The 19701-nt window shown below is 40.3% G+C and overlaps 1 protein-coding gene across 1 annotated transcript in view; it reads left to right on the forward strand.

The window, feature by feature from the left end:
- Positions 1 to 19701, forward strand: part of GABRA5 (gamma-aminobutyric acid type A receptor subunit alpha5) — a 459391-nt gene that overhangs the window by 436057 nt on the left and 3633 nt on the right. The window contains exon 8 of the mRNA XM_053705461.1: positions 12674 to 12885. Coding sequence (XP_053561436.1) covers positions 12674 to 12885 — 212 coding nt within the window. The remainder of the gene's footprint in view (positions 1 to 12673; positions 12886 to 19701) is intronic.

Raw genomic sequence — 19701 nt, forward strand, 5'->3', positions numbered from 1 at the left:
ATATGCAAAGGTTTGATTTGTTAGTTTAAACAGTCTTTGGATTAATATGATATTAGCGTTACTACGGTGATAACTTTATGGAATGTACGATACCCTTGACTTCTTGTCCAGCGTGTACTTGTGGAGTCCTTGCTAAGCTGGTGAATGAGTTGTCCGGAGAATGCAGAACTGAATCCGACAAGAGAGAGGAGCTGCGACACTGACTCCCGGAGTGCTGATGACATCAGACGCCGAACTCCTGCAGACACGCTGAATGTCAGTTAGCGTTACTGAACAAAGAATGGTGTCCTGTAATTCAAAAGAACTTTTGCAGATTGACGGTTAGCAAAACGAGACAGAGCTTCTTGAAAGTTATGTTCACTCCTCATGCGAATCAAATTACCAAGCACAGTTGAATTAGAGAGGAGGGCTTATAAAGGCATAACGGTCATGTGATATTATGTTTAAAGAGGCAGTCAAACGTGGTAATCATGAAGTATAGAGAGAGAGAAATACTGTGATATGACATGCACATAAAACAGTAATTGTATGCAAAACATTTAACTTGGGGCTGCTTAGACATTATAAGGGTCAGGGCATCTATGGAAAGTGACTTACAGAACGGTGCCTGTTTTTATGATCTGTAGCGTAAGGCTGTGGTTTGCTAACACTACATGCAATATATAGCTTGCTGAGTAATAAGGGAATTCCCTGCTCTGCTATTTCTAAGAGGCTCTGAACAAGGCGAGTACAACTATGGCCTAAGGTAGCAAGTTATTGCCAATGAAGGTTCTGTGGGGGAGTCTCTATGACCACTTAAGTGCGCTAAGTGGGACTGTATACCCATGCAAACACAAGTACAATCATGAGGAGAATAAAACCTGTATGAAGTGAAGCAATAATAAGGTCAGAGGACCGCTAGGACATTCAAACTGCATCACACATTATTAGCACAAAGGGTTATATCAAATTGAAGGTCTTCCTGTGTCCAAGCAGTCTCCACTACGTTAAAGGCAAGAAGCATGATGTAGGTAGCTGTTTATTGTAGTATAACAAATACTAAGCCCTGCAGAGAGAGAAGGGGGAAAACAGTAGCGGCAGCTACCATACTATGTGATCAGCATCGTAGTCCCAGTAGCTGTAAATAGGCTGTCAGTGTTGGATTCAGCTGTGACTAAGAAAAAATCCTCATGCAGGGCCAGACTGCTCCGTAATAAAGAAGTTTGCGTTTCTTACTATTCCCTGTAGCCACAATTATACCTGCCGATGTCAGCAGAATAACAAAGGTCAGTTTAGCCTATGCGATGCCTGAGGCTAGAGGAAGCACGTAGCCCCATCAGTAACACTCTCGGTAGTATCCACAAGCCTGTTGCAATTAACAAATTCTGGAGGACTCCATGCAGCTGCGGCACACAAGTTGAGAGACCCGCCAGCATAGATTTTATTTTGTGGGACATGCTAAGTACCTCATGGGGGCTCCAGTAGGTTATCCAACTTGCAAAAGTTCCCTGTTGTTCTCGTGGCTCAATCAGCTCTGCAATGCTCCGGGATACATCTGGAAAAGGTGTTTCTCTTAGGGCTCCGCAGGGCGCTTTCAGTTGTGAGTTATGTAGCTCATCGCCAGTACACTGCCCTTCTGCTCCTTCTATGACATATAGCAGTAAGAGATGCTCCGATGCTGTCACCCAAGACGGCTGCTTTCGCGGGGTATTTGCTCTTTCTGCGTATTTCACCTCACAGGTAGTCAAAACGTCTGGGGCAACAATATGTTTGGTGAGAGGCTTAAAAGCTTCAGCCACTGCATTCAAAAGGGCTTCATTATGGCGATCTAAAAGCTCCTTCAGCTGATTAAGTAGAAGTGCGGCCATGATTTCATACAAGCAGCGTGTCAGCAGAAATTCAGTACAGGACCCACATAAAAATATTTAGCACTGCTAAGTTATCTCTCAGGCAGCACAAAGATAGCCCCCGTCAGGGAACTCTAAAGTGAAATGAAAATGTACAAATTATATTGTAAAAACTTTAAAGTTGTAAGATGCTTTAGGAGCTCTGAAAGTGTGCGTCTTATCCCAGTGGCGCCCATTTTGTTTTTGATACATTTAATTGAGAAGCTGCCCTCAGTAAAATGCAATTCTGATGTATAAAATTACAGATGCCTATTTAGAGATGTAGCATTGGAGATTTGTGATTCAATTATAACTTTACAGTATGTGGTATCAATTCAAGGAAACAAAACATATTTGATAATTTTAAACTGACCCACATCCTGCTGGATTGTACTGGATTTAAAAGGGACATAATACACTAGATTTTTCTTTGCATAAATGTTTTGTAGATGATCCATTTATATAGCCCATCTGGGTGTGTTTTTGTAACAATGTATAGTTTTGCTTATTTTTAAATAACATTGTGCTGATTTTCAGACTCCTAACCAAACCCCAAAGTTTTAGGAGAATAGCTTGCTCCTGTTTGTGTAAAGAATCTTTTTATATGCAGAGGAAGGGGGGGGGTGTCTGCTCTTTTTGCTATAAAACCACTTGCTGTGGGTGTTCCAGCTAATCTTTTCAACAGAACAAAACTGGGAGCTTCTAAGTAAGGTTATAAATGATTTTATACTGGATTTTTAGATCAGTATCTGTACATATTATTCTTCATAGTAGTGTCTATTACATGCAGTTAAATGAAAATTTGTGTATACTGTCCCTTTAAAGGTCTTTATTAGCTTCTCCCACTGTTTCACTGGGCATGCCACAGCCCACCATGAACCTCACTTTTTGCGTGGCCCAATCCAGCTTGTGTGTCCCGGAAAGCCCTCTAGAAATGTTGGGAGGTATGCATATTTTATTACCACTATCAGAATTTCTGTAAATACATCATTGACCTAGACATGACCATTCATGTGACTGATCTGACCATGGCAGGGTTAAAGTGGATATATGTTTTGGGAGACACCATTGTTTCTTAAAGGGAAATAAAAGTACAAAAAGAGAATGTTTTAATAAACTACTGGGAGCTAGCTGAAAACGTCTGTTTAGGCTATGAAAGGAGACAAATGTATGTAACCACCAAAACATGCTAGCTCTTAGGGAGTGATTTATCAAGCTGAGGCGGACAGGGGCGCATATATGTGCCCCTGTCCGCCGCAGCTCGCCTATGGCAGTCTGAATTCTCCTGGAGGAATTCAGCATTGCACACAAGCGCTATTTTGCACTCGTGTGCAATCCCGCCCCCTGCCCGCGCACAGCCAATCAATCTCGGGCAGGAGCTATCAATCTCTCTGGTCGGAAAAGACTGGGGAGATTGAATTTTGCCAAACAAAGAGGAAAAGAGGTTAGCAAAGCAGTGGTCTGATAACCGCTGCTTGTTAAATACGGCGTGCAGGTTCTCATGTGAGAACCTGCAGCCGTAGGGGCTCAAAGACTGGCAAAAGCCTTTGATAAATCTACCCCTTAGTAGTGTAGATATGTACATATTCTTTCTCTTGTTAAGTGTATCCAGTCCACGGATCATCCATTACTTATGGGATATTAACTCCTCCCCAACAGGAAGTGCAAGAGGATTCACCCAGCAGAGCTGCTATATAGCTCCTCCCCTAACTGCCATTACCAGTCATTCTCTTGCACCCAACGAATAGATAGGATGTGTGAGATGACTGTGGTGATTATACTTAGTTTCATACCTTCAATCAAAAGTTTGTTATTTTATAATAGCACCGGAGTGTGTTATTCCTTCTCTGGTAGAATTTGAAGAAGAATCTACCTGAGTTTTTCTATGATTTTAGCCGGAGTAGTTAAGATCATATTGCTGTTTCTCGGCCATCTGAGGAGAGGTAAACTTCAGATAAGGGGACAGCGGGCAGATTAATCTGCAAAGAGGTATGTAGCAGCTTATTATTTTCTGACAATGGAATTGATGAGAAAATTCTGCCATACCGATATAATGTAAACTCAGCCTTAAATGCAGTAGCAGCAACTGGTATCAGGCTGTCATGTATGTATATTTTACACTTCAGTATTCTGGGGAATGGCACTTCACTGGAATTATACTGTATGCATAAAACTTTAGCCTAATTTGCAGGGACTAGCAACAGGCTTTTTAATAACACTCAATTTATTAATGTTAAACGTTTTTTGCTGGCATGTAAAATCATTTAATTTTCTGAGGTACTGGGTGAAAAAATGTTTTGGGCACTATTTTTTTCCACTTGGCAGTCGTTTTATTTAATTTATGACAGTTTACTGATCTCTCTCACTGTTATGTGTGAGGGGGAGGGGCCTTTTTTGGCGCTTTTGCTACGCATCAAAAAATTCAGTCAGAAGTTTATTGTCTACCCTGCATGATCCGGTTCATCTCTACAGAACTCAGGGGTCTTCAAAACTTGTTTTGAGGGAGGTAATCACTCACAGCAGAGCTGTGAGATTGTAGTTGACTGTGATAAAAAAACGTTTATTTCTGTATTTTTTTTTTTATTTATTTTTTTTTCTGCTATCAGGGTTAGTTATCCTTTGCTAATGGGAGCAATCCTTTGCTAAAATTGTGTTTTTTACAAAGATTTGATGCTATAACTTTTCAGTTTATTAATTTTCAACTGTCATAACTTTTTCTGTGCTTCTTATAGGCACAGTACGTTTTCATATTATAGTAAATTACTTGAAAAGTATTTCCAAGTTGCTAGTTTATTTGCTAGTGTGTTAAACATGTCTGATTCAGAGGAAGATATCTGTGCTATATGTGCTAAAGCCAAAGTGGAGCCCAATAGAAATTTATGTACTAACTGTATTGATGCTACTTTAAATAAAAGTCAATCTGTACAAATTGAACATATTTCACCAAACAACGAGGGGAGAGTTATGCCGACTAACTCGCCTCACGTGTCAGTACCTGCATCTCCCGCTCGGGAGGTGCGTGATATTGTAGCGCCGAGTACATCTGGGCGGCCATTACAAATCACATTACAGGATATGGCTACTGTTATGACTGAAGTTTTGGCTAAATTACCAGAACTAAGAGGTAAGCGTGATCACTCTGGGGTGAGAACAGAGTGCGCTGATAATATTAGTGCCATGTCAGACACTGCGTCACAATTTGCAGAACATGAGGACGGAGAGCTTCATTCTGCGGGTGACGGTTCTGATCCAAACAAACTGGATTCAGATATTTCAAATTTTAAATTTAAGCTGGAAAACCTCCGTGTATTACTAGGGGAGGTGTTAGCGGCTCTGAATGATTGTAACACAGTTGCAATACCAGAGAAAATGTGTAGGTTGGATAAATATTTTGCGGTACCGGCGAGTACTGACGTTTTTCCTATACCTAAGAGACTTACTGAAATTGTTACTAAGGAGTGGGATAGACCCGGTGTGCCGTTCTCACCCCCTCCGATATTTAGAAAGATGTTTCCAATAGACGCCACCACACGGGACTTATGGCAAACGGTCCCTAAGGTGGAGGGAGCAGTTTCTACTTTAGCTAAGCGTACCACTATCCCGGTGGAGGATAGCTGTGCCTTTTCAGATCCATTGGATCTGAAAAGTTAGGGGGTTAACTAGAGTAGGGTTACCTTAAGAAAATGTTTGTTCAACAAGGTTTTATATTGCAACCTCTTGCATGCATTGCGCCTGTCACGGCTGCAGCAGCATTTTGGTTTGAGTCTCTGGAAGAGACACTTGAATCAGCTCCATTAGATGAGATTACACACAAGCTTAAAGCCCTTAAGTTAGCTAACTCATTTATTTCAGATGCCGTAGTACATTTAACTAAACTTACGGCTAAGAATTCCGGATTCGCCATTCAGGCACGCAGAGCACTGTGGCTAAAATCCTGGTCAGCTGACGTTACTTCTAAATCTAAATTGCTTAATATACCTTTCAAAGGGCAGACCTTATTCGGGCCCGGGTTGAAAGAAATTATCGCTGACATTACAGGAGGTAAAGGCCATGCCCTGCCTCAAGACAGAGCCAAACCTAAGGCTAGACAGTCTAATTTTCGTTCCTTTCGTAATTTCAAAGCAGGAGCAGCATCAACTTCCTCTGCACCAAAACAGGAAGGAGCTGTTGCTCGCTACAGACAAGGCTGGAGACCTAACCAGTCCTGGAACAAGGGCAAGCAGGCCAGGAAACCTGCTGCTGCCCCTAAGACAGCATGAATCGAGGGCCCCCGATCCGGGAACGGATCTAGTGGGGGGCAGACTTTCTCTCTTCGCCCAGGCTTGGGCAAGAGATGTCCAGGATCCCTGGGCGTTAGAGATCATATCTCAGGGATACCTTCTAGACTTCAAATTCTCTCCCCCAAGAGGGAGATTTCATCTGTCAAGGTTGTCAACAAACCAAATAAAGAAAGAGGCGTTTCTACGCTGTGTACAAGATCTTTTATTAATGGGAGTGATCCATCCGGTTCCGCGGTCGGAACAAGGACAAGGGTTTTACTCAAATCTGTTTGTGGTTCCCAAAAAAGAGGGAACTTTCAGGTCAATCTTGGATTTAAAGATCCTAAACAAATTCCTAAGAGTTCCATCGTTCAAAATGGAAACTATTCGGACAATTTTACCCATGATCCAAAAGGGTCAGTACATGACCACAGTGGATTTAAAGGATGCTTACCTTCACATACCGATTCACAAAGATCATTACCGGTATCTAAGGTTTGCCTTTCTAGACAGGCATTACCAGTTTGTAGCTCTTCCATTCGGATTGGCTACGGCTCCGAGAATCTTCACAAAGGTTCTGGGTGCTCTTCTGGCGGTAGCTCCGTACCTAGACGACATTCTGATACAAGCTTCAAGCTTTCAAACTGCCAAGTCTCATACAGAGTTAGTACTGGCATTTCTAAGGTCGCATGGATGGAAGGTGAACGAAAAGAAGAGTTCTCTCTTTCCACTCACAAGAGTTCCCTTCTTGGGGACTCTTATAGATTCTGTAGAAATGAAGATTTACCTGACAGAAGACAGGTTAACAAAGCTTCAAAATGCATGCCGTGTCCTTCATTCCATTCAACACCCGTCAGTAGCTCAATGCATGGAGGTGATCGGCTTAATGGTAGCAGCAATGGACATAGTACCCTTTGCACGTCTACATCTCAGACCGCTGCAATTGTGCATGCTAAGTCAGTGGAATGGGGATTACTCAGACTTGTCCCCTACTCTGAATCTGGATCAAGAGACCAGAAATTCTCTTCTATGGTGGCTTTCTCGGCCACATCTGTCCAGGGGGATGCCATTCAGCAGGCCGGACTGGACAATTGTAACAACAGACGCCAGCCTACTAGGTTGGGGCGCTGTCTGGAATTCTCTGAAGGCTCAGGGACAATGGAATCAGGAGGAGAGTCTCCTACCAATAAACATTCTGGAATTGAGAGCAGTTCTTAATGCCCTTCTGGCTTGGCCCCAGTTAACAACTCGGGGGTTCATCAGGTTTCAGTCGGACAACATCACGACTGTAGCTTACATCAACCATCAGGGAGGGACAAGAAGCTCCCTAGCAATGATGGAAGTATCAAAGATAATTCGCTGGGCAGAGTCTCACTCTTGCCACCTGTCAGCAATCCACATCCCGGGAGTGGAGAACTGGGAGGCGGATTTCTTAAGTCGTCAGACTTTTCATCCGGGGGAGTGGGAACTTCATCCGGAGGTCTTTGCCCAAATACTTCGACGTTGGGGCAAACCAGAGATAGATCTCATGGCGTCTCGACAGAACGCCAAGCTTCCTCGTTACGGGTCCAGATCCAGGGATCCGGGAGCGGTTCTGATAGATGCTTTGACAGCACCTTGGACCTTCGGGATGGCTTATGTGTTTCCACCCTTCCCTGATGCTTCCTCGATTGATTGCCAGAATCAAACAGGAGAGAGCATCAGTGATTCTAATAGCGCCTGCATGGCCACGCAGGACTTGGAATGCAGATCTAGTGGACATGTCATCCTGTCCACCTTGGTCGCTACCTCTGAAACAGGACCTTCTGATCCAGGGTCCCTTCAAACATCAAAATCTAATTTCTCTGAAGCTGACTGCTTGGAAATTGAACGCTTGATTTTATCAAAACGTGTTTTTTCTGAGTCAGTTATTGATACCTTAATACAGGCTAGGAAGCCTGTTACCAGAAAGATTTACCATAAGATATGGCGCAAATACTTATATTGGTGCGAATCCAAGAGTTACTCATGGAGTAAGGTTAGGATTCCGAGGATATTGTCTTTTCTACAAGAAGGTTTAGAAAAGGGTTTATCCGCTAGTTCCTTAAAGGGACAGATTTCAGCTCTGTCCATTCTTTTACACAAACGTCTGTCAGAAGTTCCGGACGTTCAAGCTTTTTGTCAGGCTTTAGCTAGGATCAAGCCTGTGTTTAAAACTGTTGCTCCACCATGGAGTTTGAACTTAGTTCTTAATGTTTTACAGGGGGTTCCGTTTGAACCCCTTCATTCCATTGATATCAAGTTGTTATCTTGGAAAGTTCTGTTTTTAATGGCGATTTCCTCGGCTCGAAGAGTCTCTGAGTTATCTGCCTTACATTGTGATTCTCCTTATCTGATTTTTCATTCAGACAAGGTAGTTCTGCGTACTAAACCTGGGTTCCTACCTAAGGTGGTCACTAACAGGAATATCAATCAAGAGATTGTGGTTACATCTTTGTGTCCTAATCCTTCTTCGAAAAAGGAATGTCTGCTACACAATCTAGATGTAGTCCGTGCCCTGAAATTTTATCTACAGGCAACTAAGGTTTTTCGACATACGTCTTCCCTGTTTGTCGTTTATTCTGGTCAGAGGAGAGGTCAAAAAGCTTCGGCTACCTCTCTCTCCTTTTGGCTTCGTAGCATAATACGGTTAGCCTATGAGACTGCTGGACAGCAGCCTCCTGAAAGAATTACAGCACATTCTACTAGAGCTGTGGCTTCCACTTGGGCCTTTAAGAATGAGGCTTCTGTTGAACAGATTTGCAAGGCTGCAACTTGGTCTTCTCTTCATACTTTTTCCAAATTTTACAAATTTGACACTTTTGCTTCTTCGGAGGCTGTTTTTGGGAGAAAGGTTCTTCAGGCAGTGGTTCCTTCCGTATAAAGAGCCTGCCTGTCCCTCCCGTCATCCGTGTACTTTAGCTTTGGTATTGGTATCCCATAAGTAATGGATGATCCGTGGACTGGATACACTTAACAAGAGAAAACATAATTTATGCTTACCTGATAAATTTATTTCTCTTGTAGTGTATCCTGTCCACGGCCCGCCCTGTCACTTTAAGGCAGGTAATTTTTCCATTAAACTACAGTCACCACTGTACCCTATGGTTTTCCTTTCTCTGCATGTTTTCGGTCGAATGACTGGTAATGGCAGTTAGGGGAGGAGCTATATAGCAGCTCTGCTGGGTGAATCCTCTTGCACTTCCTGTTGGGGAGGAGTTAATATCCCATAAGTAATGGATGATCCGTGGACTGGATACACTACAAGAGAAATAAATTTATCAGGTAAGCATAAATTATGTTTTTTCAACAAAGGATACAAAGAGCACAGAGTAAGTTTGAAACTAGAAGTGCATTTTAAAGTGTCTTAAAATGATATGCTCTATCTGAATCATACAAGTTTAATGTTGACTTTTCTATCTCGTTAACCATCCTAACCATCTCATAAATATAAGCTCTATTGGTCCTAAGCACTCTTCTGCAACATAATATTATAATATGGTCACCAATTATTTTTTTTTACTCTATTATTTATTTTATTTAACCACTATTACAGTAACACAACTAAAACAGTGTGAAAGTAAATCAATGTGGAAAATTCAATATTCATAATGACTGCCTAATGTGTTTAATAGTTTAACCAGCAATGGGCCAGATTACAAGCGAGCACAATTTAACTATCCTTCTCGAGCATTAACTGTGCTAGAAGTAAGCTTTTAGCACTCGTCAGGTAGCAGTCGTATTATGAATTGAAAGTAAACTGTTTTTGCTCTTGCGGTAATCGGACGAGAACAAAAAGCTGAACTTAGAATATCCCATACGCGGTCACATATCCCCAAAAGAATTCAATGGAGAAAACAAAAGTTTAAAAAAGCCTAACACCTAACTAGTGCACAAACATGATCCCATATCTCATGTGCGCTAACTCAACATGAAAATATAAATATTTTTGCATTCCAATGTTCTTCACATAGCAGAATACATTTTTCTTTATTCTTTATTCTTTATTTATAAAGCGCCAACAGATTCCGCAGCGCTGCCCATGGGTACAAGGATAACAGTACAATGGAGAAACAATACGATAAGACAAAATTTTACAGACAAAACAGGGGGAATTGAGGGCCCTATTCCCGTGGGAACTTACAATCTAGATGGGTAGGATGGGAAACAGGAGGTGGGGACTGCAAAGGTGAGAATGATATTAGTGGGGAGATAGAGGGCAGCTGTTAGTTAAGTGAAGTTAGTATGTTAATAAGTCGGGTGATACGCTTCCCTGAACAGAAAGGTCTTTAGGGAACGTTTAAAGGAGGAGAGGTTAGGGGCAAGTCTGACAGCATGAGGAAGTGTGTTCCAGAGGGTTGGTGCCGCCCGAGAGAAGTCCTGTAGTCTAGTATGAGAGGAGGTGATGGTAGAGGATGCAAGAAGCAGGTCATTGTTGGGGGTGGGCAGGAGTGTATTTGTTGATAAGTGAGGACAGGTAGGGTGGGGCAGCATTGGTGAGGGCTTTGTAGGTCAGGGTGAGAATTTTGAATTTAACTCTGTTGTGAATGGGGAGCCAGTGAAGGGACTCACAGAGAGGTGCAGCAGAAACAGAGCGTTGAGAGAGGTGGATTAGTCTGGCAGATGCATTAAGGATGGATTGGAGGGGAGAGAAGCGGGAGAGAGGGAGGCCAGTTAGTAAGTTGTTACAGTAGTCAAGTCGGGAAATTACCAGGGAGTGGATTAGCTGTTTAGTAGTTTCAGCACTTAGAAACGGACGGATTTTGGAGATATTGCGTAGGTGGTTGCGGCAGGATGAAGAGAGCAATTGGATGTGGGAAATTAAGGACAGATTTGAGTCAAGCGTGACTCCAAGGCAGCAGACTTGGGGTGATGGGGAGATAGTGGTGCCGCCAACAGTGATGGAAATATTAGAAACTGGAGTAGAGTTAGAGAGGGGAATTAGAAGTAGTTCGGTCTTGGACATGTTTATACTTAGGTGGTGAGAGGCCATCCAGGAGGAAATGCCAGATAAGCAGTTCGCTGATGTGAGAATTGACAAAAGGAGAGGGTGCAGGGGTGGAAAGGTAGATCTGGGTATCGTCAGCATAGAGATGATAGCTGAAGCCATAGCTGTTGATAATTTTACCCAGTGAAGAAGTGTAAATAGAGAAGAGTAGAGGAATACATTCAATGTATTCATAAATACACATTTATACATATATCTGATGGTATTTTGGTACAATATATAGCTATACCTATATAATTAGATGATTATATAGGTATTGGTATATACATATATATATATAGGAATATCTATTTATAAACACTTAGAACATATTCCCCTATGTGCAGAACATTGGAATGTAAATACATAGTTAAAACCTTTATTAAATATGAATATTGCATAAATATGCTATTACATATTTTCATCTACTTAACTGCAAAGGGCTCCAAAGCACATATATATGTCTATATATGCGTACATATGTATTTATGTGTTTATACATATATATATAGATATATATATATATATATATATATATACAGCATATAAATATATGTCTGTAAATATATAAATATACATAAAATACATAAATACATATATGCACACCTATTGACATATATATATATATTATTATTATTCTTTATTTTTAAAGCGCCAACAGATTCTGCAGTGCTGTCCATGGGTACAAAGATAAAAGTACAATGGTGATACAATACAATACAATATAAGACCCTGCACAAAATGTAACAAACAAATACAGGGGGAATTGAGGGCCCTATTCCCGTGGGAACTTACAATCTAGATGGGATATATATATATATATATATATATATATATATATATTCACTGATTGTGTGCTTATAGGTTATATGAAAGCATGAACTGAACATTCCCCAAAAATGTTGACATTGATGGAAACCCCTAAAATCCGTATTGCGAGACTCTCTTAATGGGTTGGCATATAATCCAGTTTTGTCATTTTAAATGTTAGCCTTCTGCATATAACACTGGCACCAAAACAGTTAACTTGCAATTATTATAGTTAACGTTTTCAGTGCTAGTGAAGTAATTTGCAAAGCATGAGGATATTTGTGAAGAGGTCTTGCTATTGACATTAATTTTGTAATACTTTTTGTTGCAGATTTGAAAACAAGATAGGAACAGTGAATTAGGTTCCTTAAAGTCCAAACAGTGGACTATAACAGTGCAAGCAATCCCACTGCATTTATGGGAAGATGATTCTTTAGTAATCACCATTACAGCAACAAGTTAGAGGTAGCTTAAAGGGGCAATAAAGTAATCTTTATGTACACATAATATACATAAGCAATTAATCACTACATTGCAAAAGGTCTGCATAAGCAAAAATATATATTGTTACTTATCTCTAAACTTCCCTGTAAGAGACTTTTATGAGATAACAACATGTGAACCATTAAATTAATTTATATAGATTATTTTCTTATTTAAAGCAGAACTCTCCCCTTTATATGCCTGTCGGTCTATTATTTGTAACTGCTCATTCCATTTAATTTTTTTTTTAGGTGTTACAACAGTACTTACAATGACAACATTAAGTATCAGTGCACGGAACTCTTTACCTAAAGTTGCTTATGCGACAGCAATGGACTGGTTTATAGCTGTCTGCTACGCTTTTGTTTTTTCTGCACTTATTGAATTTGCAACTGTGAATTATTTTACCAAAAGAAGTTGGGCTTGGGATGGAAAAAAAGCTCTTGAAGAAGCAAAAATAAAGGTAAATGTTTTATCTTTTATTCAGCAAACTATCTTATATGTTATTGATAAACTTAAAATAACTTCTGCTATGATAGCATTACAGATGTGTGTCTCAACATCACAGGCTTATTGTTCATACGCAGAAACATTATACAGTATACCTCATATAAAAGAAGCTGTGTATAGTTTTATATTGAAATGCTATTTTATTTCTGATATAGATGAAAATAATCACTGTATGTCAGTTTCTTTACACTGCACAGACACCAACCAGGCATTATTATTTATCTTAAAATGTTGTTAGTAACAATAAAGATCACCAAGAAGTTAAACATAAAGTTACCTGATGTTAATGGTGATGGGGGTCACCCAGCTACAGGCTGCCCTTTTGGCATGGAGAGAAGGGTACCAGCCCAGGGCCACTTTATGGGGCCTTCCATTGTCATCAATTGTTAATCTTTATATAGGACACACTGAATGTTAGGTCAGGAGGGGAACATAGAAAGGGAAGGAACAATATTTATTGTAACCTTCATATCTCACCTTTCTTCACACCCTTCTGCGGCTTCAGAGGAAGTAGGTTCTTGATCTTTTTGGTAATTTAGCTGAAGGGACAAAACTAAACACAACTAAACAGCACTCAGGGAGCTAAGCAGAAAGTGCTATAGGTACCTATTAGGGATGAGGTGATATATTTTTGATTAAGGGTGCTGTTTCTCCCCTGATCCTCTCTATGGTTAATCTGTTTCTGAACCTCTTAACGACCACAGCGTTTCCTGTATGTCATTGGTTGTTATGGGTTTTTCAGGCCATAATAGCGTGGGTCTTGCCATGAGCAGCAGGACCGTCCCATTATTACCTTCCGCCCTCAAGCAGGCATCCTGAAATAGCACTGTCTTGCCGCTGGCAGCGAGACCAACGCTATCAAAAAAGCAATACCCATTCAAAAAACCAGCAACATACAGGTTACATCACTGGTCATTAAGGGGTTAATATATATTATATATATATATATATATTTATAAATAGTGATAGAGTGTAAGCACGCACAGGATGGGACACAGCAAATTGTTACTTTATTCTAATGACGTTTCAGAGCGGTTGTTTGAACAAGAGGCACAAAACTGCCCAGAAACATCACTAGAATAAAGTTACTTTTTGCTGTTTCAAGTCCAGTGAGGGCTTACACTATATTAGTTTTATTCAATTAAATAAAGCACCTGATATTTATATGCTGCTATAGAAAGAGAAGTTTTTAGTACCATATTTTGGCCAAACATGTACGCTCACTTGCCAAATCTCATAGGTAAGGTCTGCGCTAATATAATAACATTTCATGATTTAGATAGAGCATGCAATTGTCAACAGCTTTCCAGTTTCCTTATATTATCACATTTGCTTTTCTCTCTTAGTTTCCTTTTATTAAAAAGTAGTCTCAGGAGCAGCAGTGCACTATATGTTGCTAAATGGACACATCTGGTGTGCCAATTACAAGAGGCATATACAGTATGTGCAGCCACCAGCTAGCTCTAAGCAGTGCATTGCTACCAATATAATGAAGTACATTTGATAAAATAAGTAAATTGGAAAGCCTCTTATAATTACATGCTCTATCGGAATCATGAATGTTTTATTTTGACATTACTGTCCTTTAAAATGTGTAATAAATTTAAAATCAGTAATGCTGTGCACACATACTATGGAACATCTCTATTGAAAAAAGAGTTGGACTTTTTATACCACACTCAATGAACTCTTTCAGGGACCTACAATTGAGTGGTCCTTATGTAATAATGAATAAATATTACTAACAAAAGACAATAAAACAACTCACTATTGCTCATGTACAGTATTTAGCATCTCGAAGTTCAGCTGACTTTCTTCACTACAAGTTTATCCTGAACTCCTACTATACTGCCCTTAATCTTTTTAAGCAACAATATTTTTCTAATCTCATTTCTACTCTTTCCTCTAACCCTAAACATCTGTTCAACACGTTCAACACTCTTCTCCGCCCACCCCCACCTCCTAACACAACCTTTCTCTCAGCTCAAGATTTTGCAACCCACTTCAAAAACAAAATTGACTCCATCAGAAGTGAAATCAGCTCTCAACATACTTCCAATCTCCCACCCCCTCAAAAGCTCACGATCACCCAAAACCCAAATATCCAAAAATGCAGCTCTTTTGCCCCTGTTAATGAGGATGAAGTTTCTGACCTTATACTGTCCTCCCACCTCACTACCTGTCCCCTCAACCCCATCCCCTCACAGCTACTCCCCTCCTTCTCTTCTACCCTCACCCCCATACTCACACACATTTTCAACCTCTCCCTCAGCACTGGTATATTTTCCTCATCTCTAAAACATGCACTGGTCACACCTATCCTCAAAAAACCTTCCCTTAATCCAACCTCCCCTTCTAATTACTGCCCTATTTCCCTACTCCCTCTTGCCTCAAAGCTCCTCGAAAAGCTAGTTTACGCACGTCTATCCCATTTCCTTACACTAAACTCTCTTCTTGACCCACTGCAAGCTGGATTTCGTTCCCATCACTCTACAGAGACAGTAATTGTCAAGGTTACCAATGACCTACTTACAGAAAAATCCAAAGGCCACTTCTCTCTGCTTATCCTCCTCGACCTTTCTGCAGCCTTTGACATTGTTGACCACCCTCTTCTGCTCCAAACCCTCCAATCCTTCGGCATCTGTTTCACAGCTCTCTCGTGGTTCTCTTCCTATCTGACTAACCGTACATTTAGTGTAGCCTTCTCTGGAGCATTTTCTGCCCCGTTACCACTTTCTGTTGGGGTACCTCAAGGCTCTGTCCTTGGTCCCCTTCTCTTCTCAATCTACACTTCATCACTAGGTTCCTTAATAAAGTCCCATGGGTTTCAATACCATTTGTATGCCGATGACACCCAAATCTACCTCTCTGCACCAGACCTACCTCCTTCCTTACTAACCCGTGTCACTAACTGTCTTTCTCACATCTCATCTTGTCATCTTGGATGTCCTCTCACTACCTTAAGCTAAAGCTCTCCAAAACCGAACTCCTTATTTTTCCCCCTTCTTCCAATGTCTCCACCCCCAAAATTTCTATAACTGTTGACAATTCCACCATTACCCCTACCACGCTCGCCCGATGTCTTGGGGTCACACTTGACTCAGATCTTTCCTTCACTCCTCACATCCAGTCCTTGGCTAAAGCCTGCCGCTTCCACCTTAAAAACATTGCTAAAATTAGACATTTCCTTACACAAGATACAACCAAGATTTTAATCCACTCTCTCATCCTTTCCCGCCTCGGCTACTGCAATTCCGTCCTCTCTGGTCTACCTAGCTGCTGCATAGCTCCTTTACAATCCATTATGAATGCCTCTGCCAGGCTCATCTTCCTTACTCATCGCTCTTCATCTGCTGCACCTCTCTGGCAATCCCTTCACTGGCTTCCTCTTGCCTCTAGGATTAACATAAAATCCTTAACCTGACATATAAAGCTCTCAACTGCACTGCTCCCCCCTACATCTCAGAACTTGTCTCTAGATACTCTCCCTCCCGTCCCCTTCGATCAGCTCAGGATCTCCTCCTCTCCTCCTCTCTTGTTACTTCCTTACATTCACGTTTATAGGACTTCTCCAGACTGGCCCCCATCTTGTGGAATTCCATGCGTCGCTCCATAAGACTCTCCCCTAGTTTTAACAGCTTCAAGCACTCCCTAAAAACTCTACTATTCAGGGATGCATACAACCAACACTAACCTTTCCTAACGCCATTGCTTTCCCCTTGAACCCCTTAGATTGTAAGCCTATGGGCCCAGCTGTTTACAGATCGCTTCATTAGAGCCGACTACAACAGTGAAACTCTCGGCAGGGCCCTCTACCCACTTGACCCCTACAAAAGCTATCCTGTACACCAACTATGTTTACAGCACTGCGGAATCTGTTGGCGCTCTACAAGTACCTGATAATAATAATAATAATTTTATGAACGCGATAAAAAAAAAACATAAAATTGTATCATATTTTGGCCAATAGATGCCCATTTCAAAACAAACCCCAAATAAAACACACACATCATATGTTTGTGCTTCTTTCAATACTAAATTCCATGTTATTAAATGTAAATTCCATGTATTTATAAAATTATTGTTTAGATTGTTTTTTCATAACTTACAAAAGCTTTAAGTAATTGCTGTATAGCAACAATACTTAACCTATTCTTTCACCATATAATTTGATTATCTAAAAGTAAGAGTTTAAAATGAATGTGCATACAGGCTTCAATTTTTCCCCTTGTTTTTTTTTCAATTTCTGCAAAGTCTTGGCTGCTATTACTGCGCACCTGTAATAAAGTGATTACAATTTGTAACTGTCATAAGAAAATCTGGTGCTCTCCAATAACATCAGATTCTAACAAATCTTACACTGTTATACAGTTATTGTCTATTGAATTTCAGATTTCAATACCTCTTGGTCTCTGTGAGCCTTTATCGTGTTGTTACCTTTCTGTTAGAACATGAGATGTATTCATCAGTCTATGCTAAGTTGGATTTGGTCCTAGAGATTTGTAAACACTAAAGCTATTGTTTCATTATTTTCTCCAAACACGTTTCACATTCACTGCCAATCTTATTTTGTACATAAAGGGACAGTAAACACTTGGAGATGTTAATATAAAATGATAAATCACACACACACACACACACACACACATATATATATATATATATATATATATATATATACAATCTGCAATATACTTTAATTATTGTGTCCCATTTTCCTGTATTTCCATTCTGAAAGTGTGAGCTTTTCAGTTCCTGTTAGAAATGCAGAAAGTGCAGAAAACAGTTATATTCAACACACCCATTGGCTGTACACTCTAGTGACCAATTCATAACTGTCCTTAATTGGCCACAGCAGAGAAGGTAACCTAAGTTACAACATGGCAGCTCCCCTTTTTTATAGGCACTAAAACTATAAACTTAGTTCGTCAATATTTAAACAGCTAATGAAACTTTAAAAAATACATCTACAGGTGTGCTCATGACAGTGTAATAGAGTTCTGAATATTAAGCCAGGGAGTCTCATTCTATTATGAAGAGTAAAAGCAGGAATGATTCAGCCCTCTGAGGCAAAGGACTGTAGTGTTTGGACCAGTCTATATTGGGGGCACCTTGTAAGGATGACTGGCTAAGCAAAATATGGCCATATTATGTGACTAAGATCACAATTTTATTTAAAAAGAATAGTTGTCTCTTGATGTTTTTTGCAGGCAATTTTTTGCCGCAGTTGAAAAAATATGTTGTGCTTTTGAAAAAGGATGTGCGCTAATACCTTTTTTATTTATGTATTGACTAGGTCACATTGGCAGCACTCCCAAAGATGTATATATAAACTTTTTGTAGGGTGTGCTAAACTAAATGATGTGTTTGTATATATATATATATATATATATATATATATATATATATATATATTTATATATATATGTTGTATGCAAAAGTTTAGGCACCCCTTACAATTTCAATGATTTTCATTTATAAATAATTGGGTGTTTGGATCAGCAATTTCATTTTGATCTATCAAATAACTGAAGGGCACAGTAATATTTCAGTAGTGAAATGAGGTTTATTGGATTAACAGAAATTGGCAATATGCATCAAAACGAAAGGTGCATAAATTTGGGCACCCCAAAAGAAATATTGCATCAATATTTAGTAGAGCCTCCTTTAGCAGAAATAACAGCCTCTAGACGCTTCCTATAGACTGCAATAAGTGTCTGGATTCTGGATAAAGGTATTTTGGACCATTCCTCCTTGCAAAACATCCCAATTCAGTTAAGTCTGATGGTTGCCAAGCATGGACAGCCCGCTTCAAATCACCCCACAGATTTTCAATGATATTCAGGTCTGGGACGGGGATTGGCCATTCCAGAATATTGTACTTGTTCCTCTTCATAAATACCAGAGTAGATTTTGAGCAGTGTTTTGGTCGTTTTCTTGTTGAAATATCAAGCCCCGGCGCAACTTCAACTTTGTGACTGATTCCTCAACATTATTCTCAAGTATCTGCTGATATTGAGTGGAATCCATGTAACCCTCAACTTTAACAAGATTCCTAGTAACGGCACTAAGCCACACAGCCCCACAGCATGATGGAAACATCCACAAATTTTACTGTGGGTAGCAAGTGTTTGTCTTGGAATGCTGTGTCTTTTGGCTGCCATGCATAATGCCCCCTTGTTATGACCAAATAACTCAATCTTTGTTTCATCAGTCCACAGCACCTTCTTCCAAAATAAAGTTGGCTTGTCCAAATGTGCGTTTGCATACCTCAAGCGACTCTGTTTGTGGCGTGGCATCACTCTCCCATACAGCTTCTCCTTGTGCAAAGTACCCCGAATTGTTGAACGCTGCACAGTAACACCATCTGCAGCAAGATTATGTTTGTAGGTCTTTGGAGGTGGTCTGTGGGCTGTTTTTGACCGTTCTCACCATCTTTGCCTTTGCCTCTCCGATATTTGACTTGGCCTGCCACTTCTGGCCTTAACAAGAACTGTGCCTGTGGTCTTCCATTCCTCACTATGTTCCCACAGTTTGACCCACTGACAGCTTAAATCTCTGAGATAGGCTTTTTTTGTAGCCTTCCCCTAAACCATAATGTTGAACAATCTTTGTTTTCAGTTCATTTGAGAGTTGTTTTGAGGCCCCATGTTGCCACTCTCAGAGGAGAGTCAAAGAGAACAACAACTTGAATTGGCCACCTTAAATACCTTTTCTCATGATAGATGCACCTGTCTATGAAGTTCAAGGATTAATGGGCTCCACCATA

The sequence above is a fragment of the Bombina bombina genome, chromosome 3 (assembly GCF_027579735.1).
Source record: "Bombina bombina isolate aBomBom1 chromosome 3, aBomBom1.pri, whole genome shotgun sequence".
NCBI classification, from domain to species: domain Eukaryota; kingdom Metazoa; phylum Chordata; class Amphibia; order Anura; family Bombinatoridae; genus Bombina; species Bombina bombina.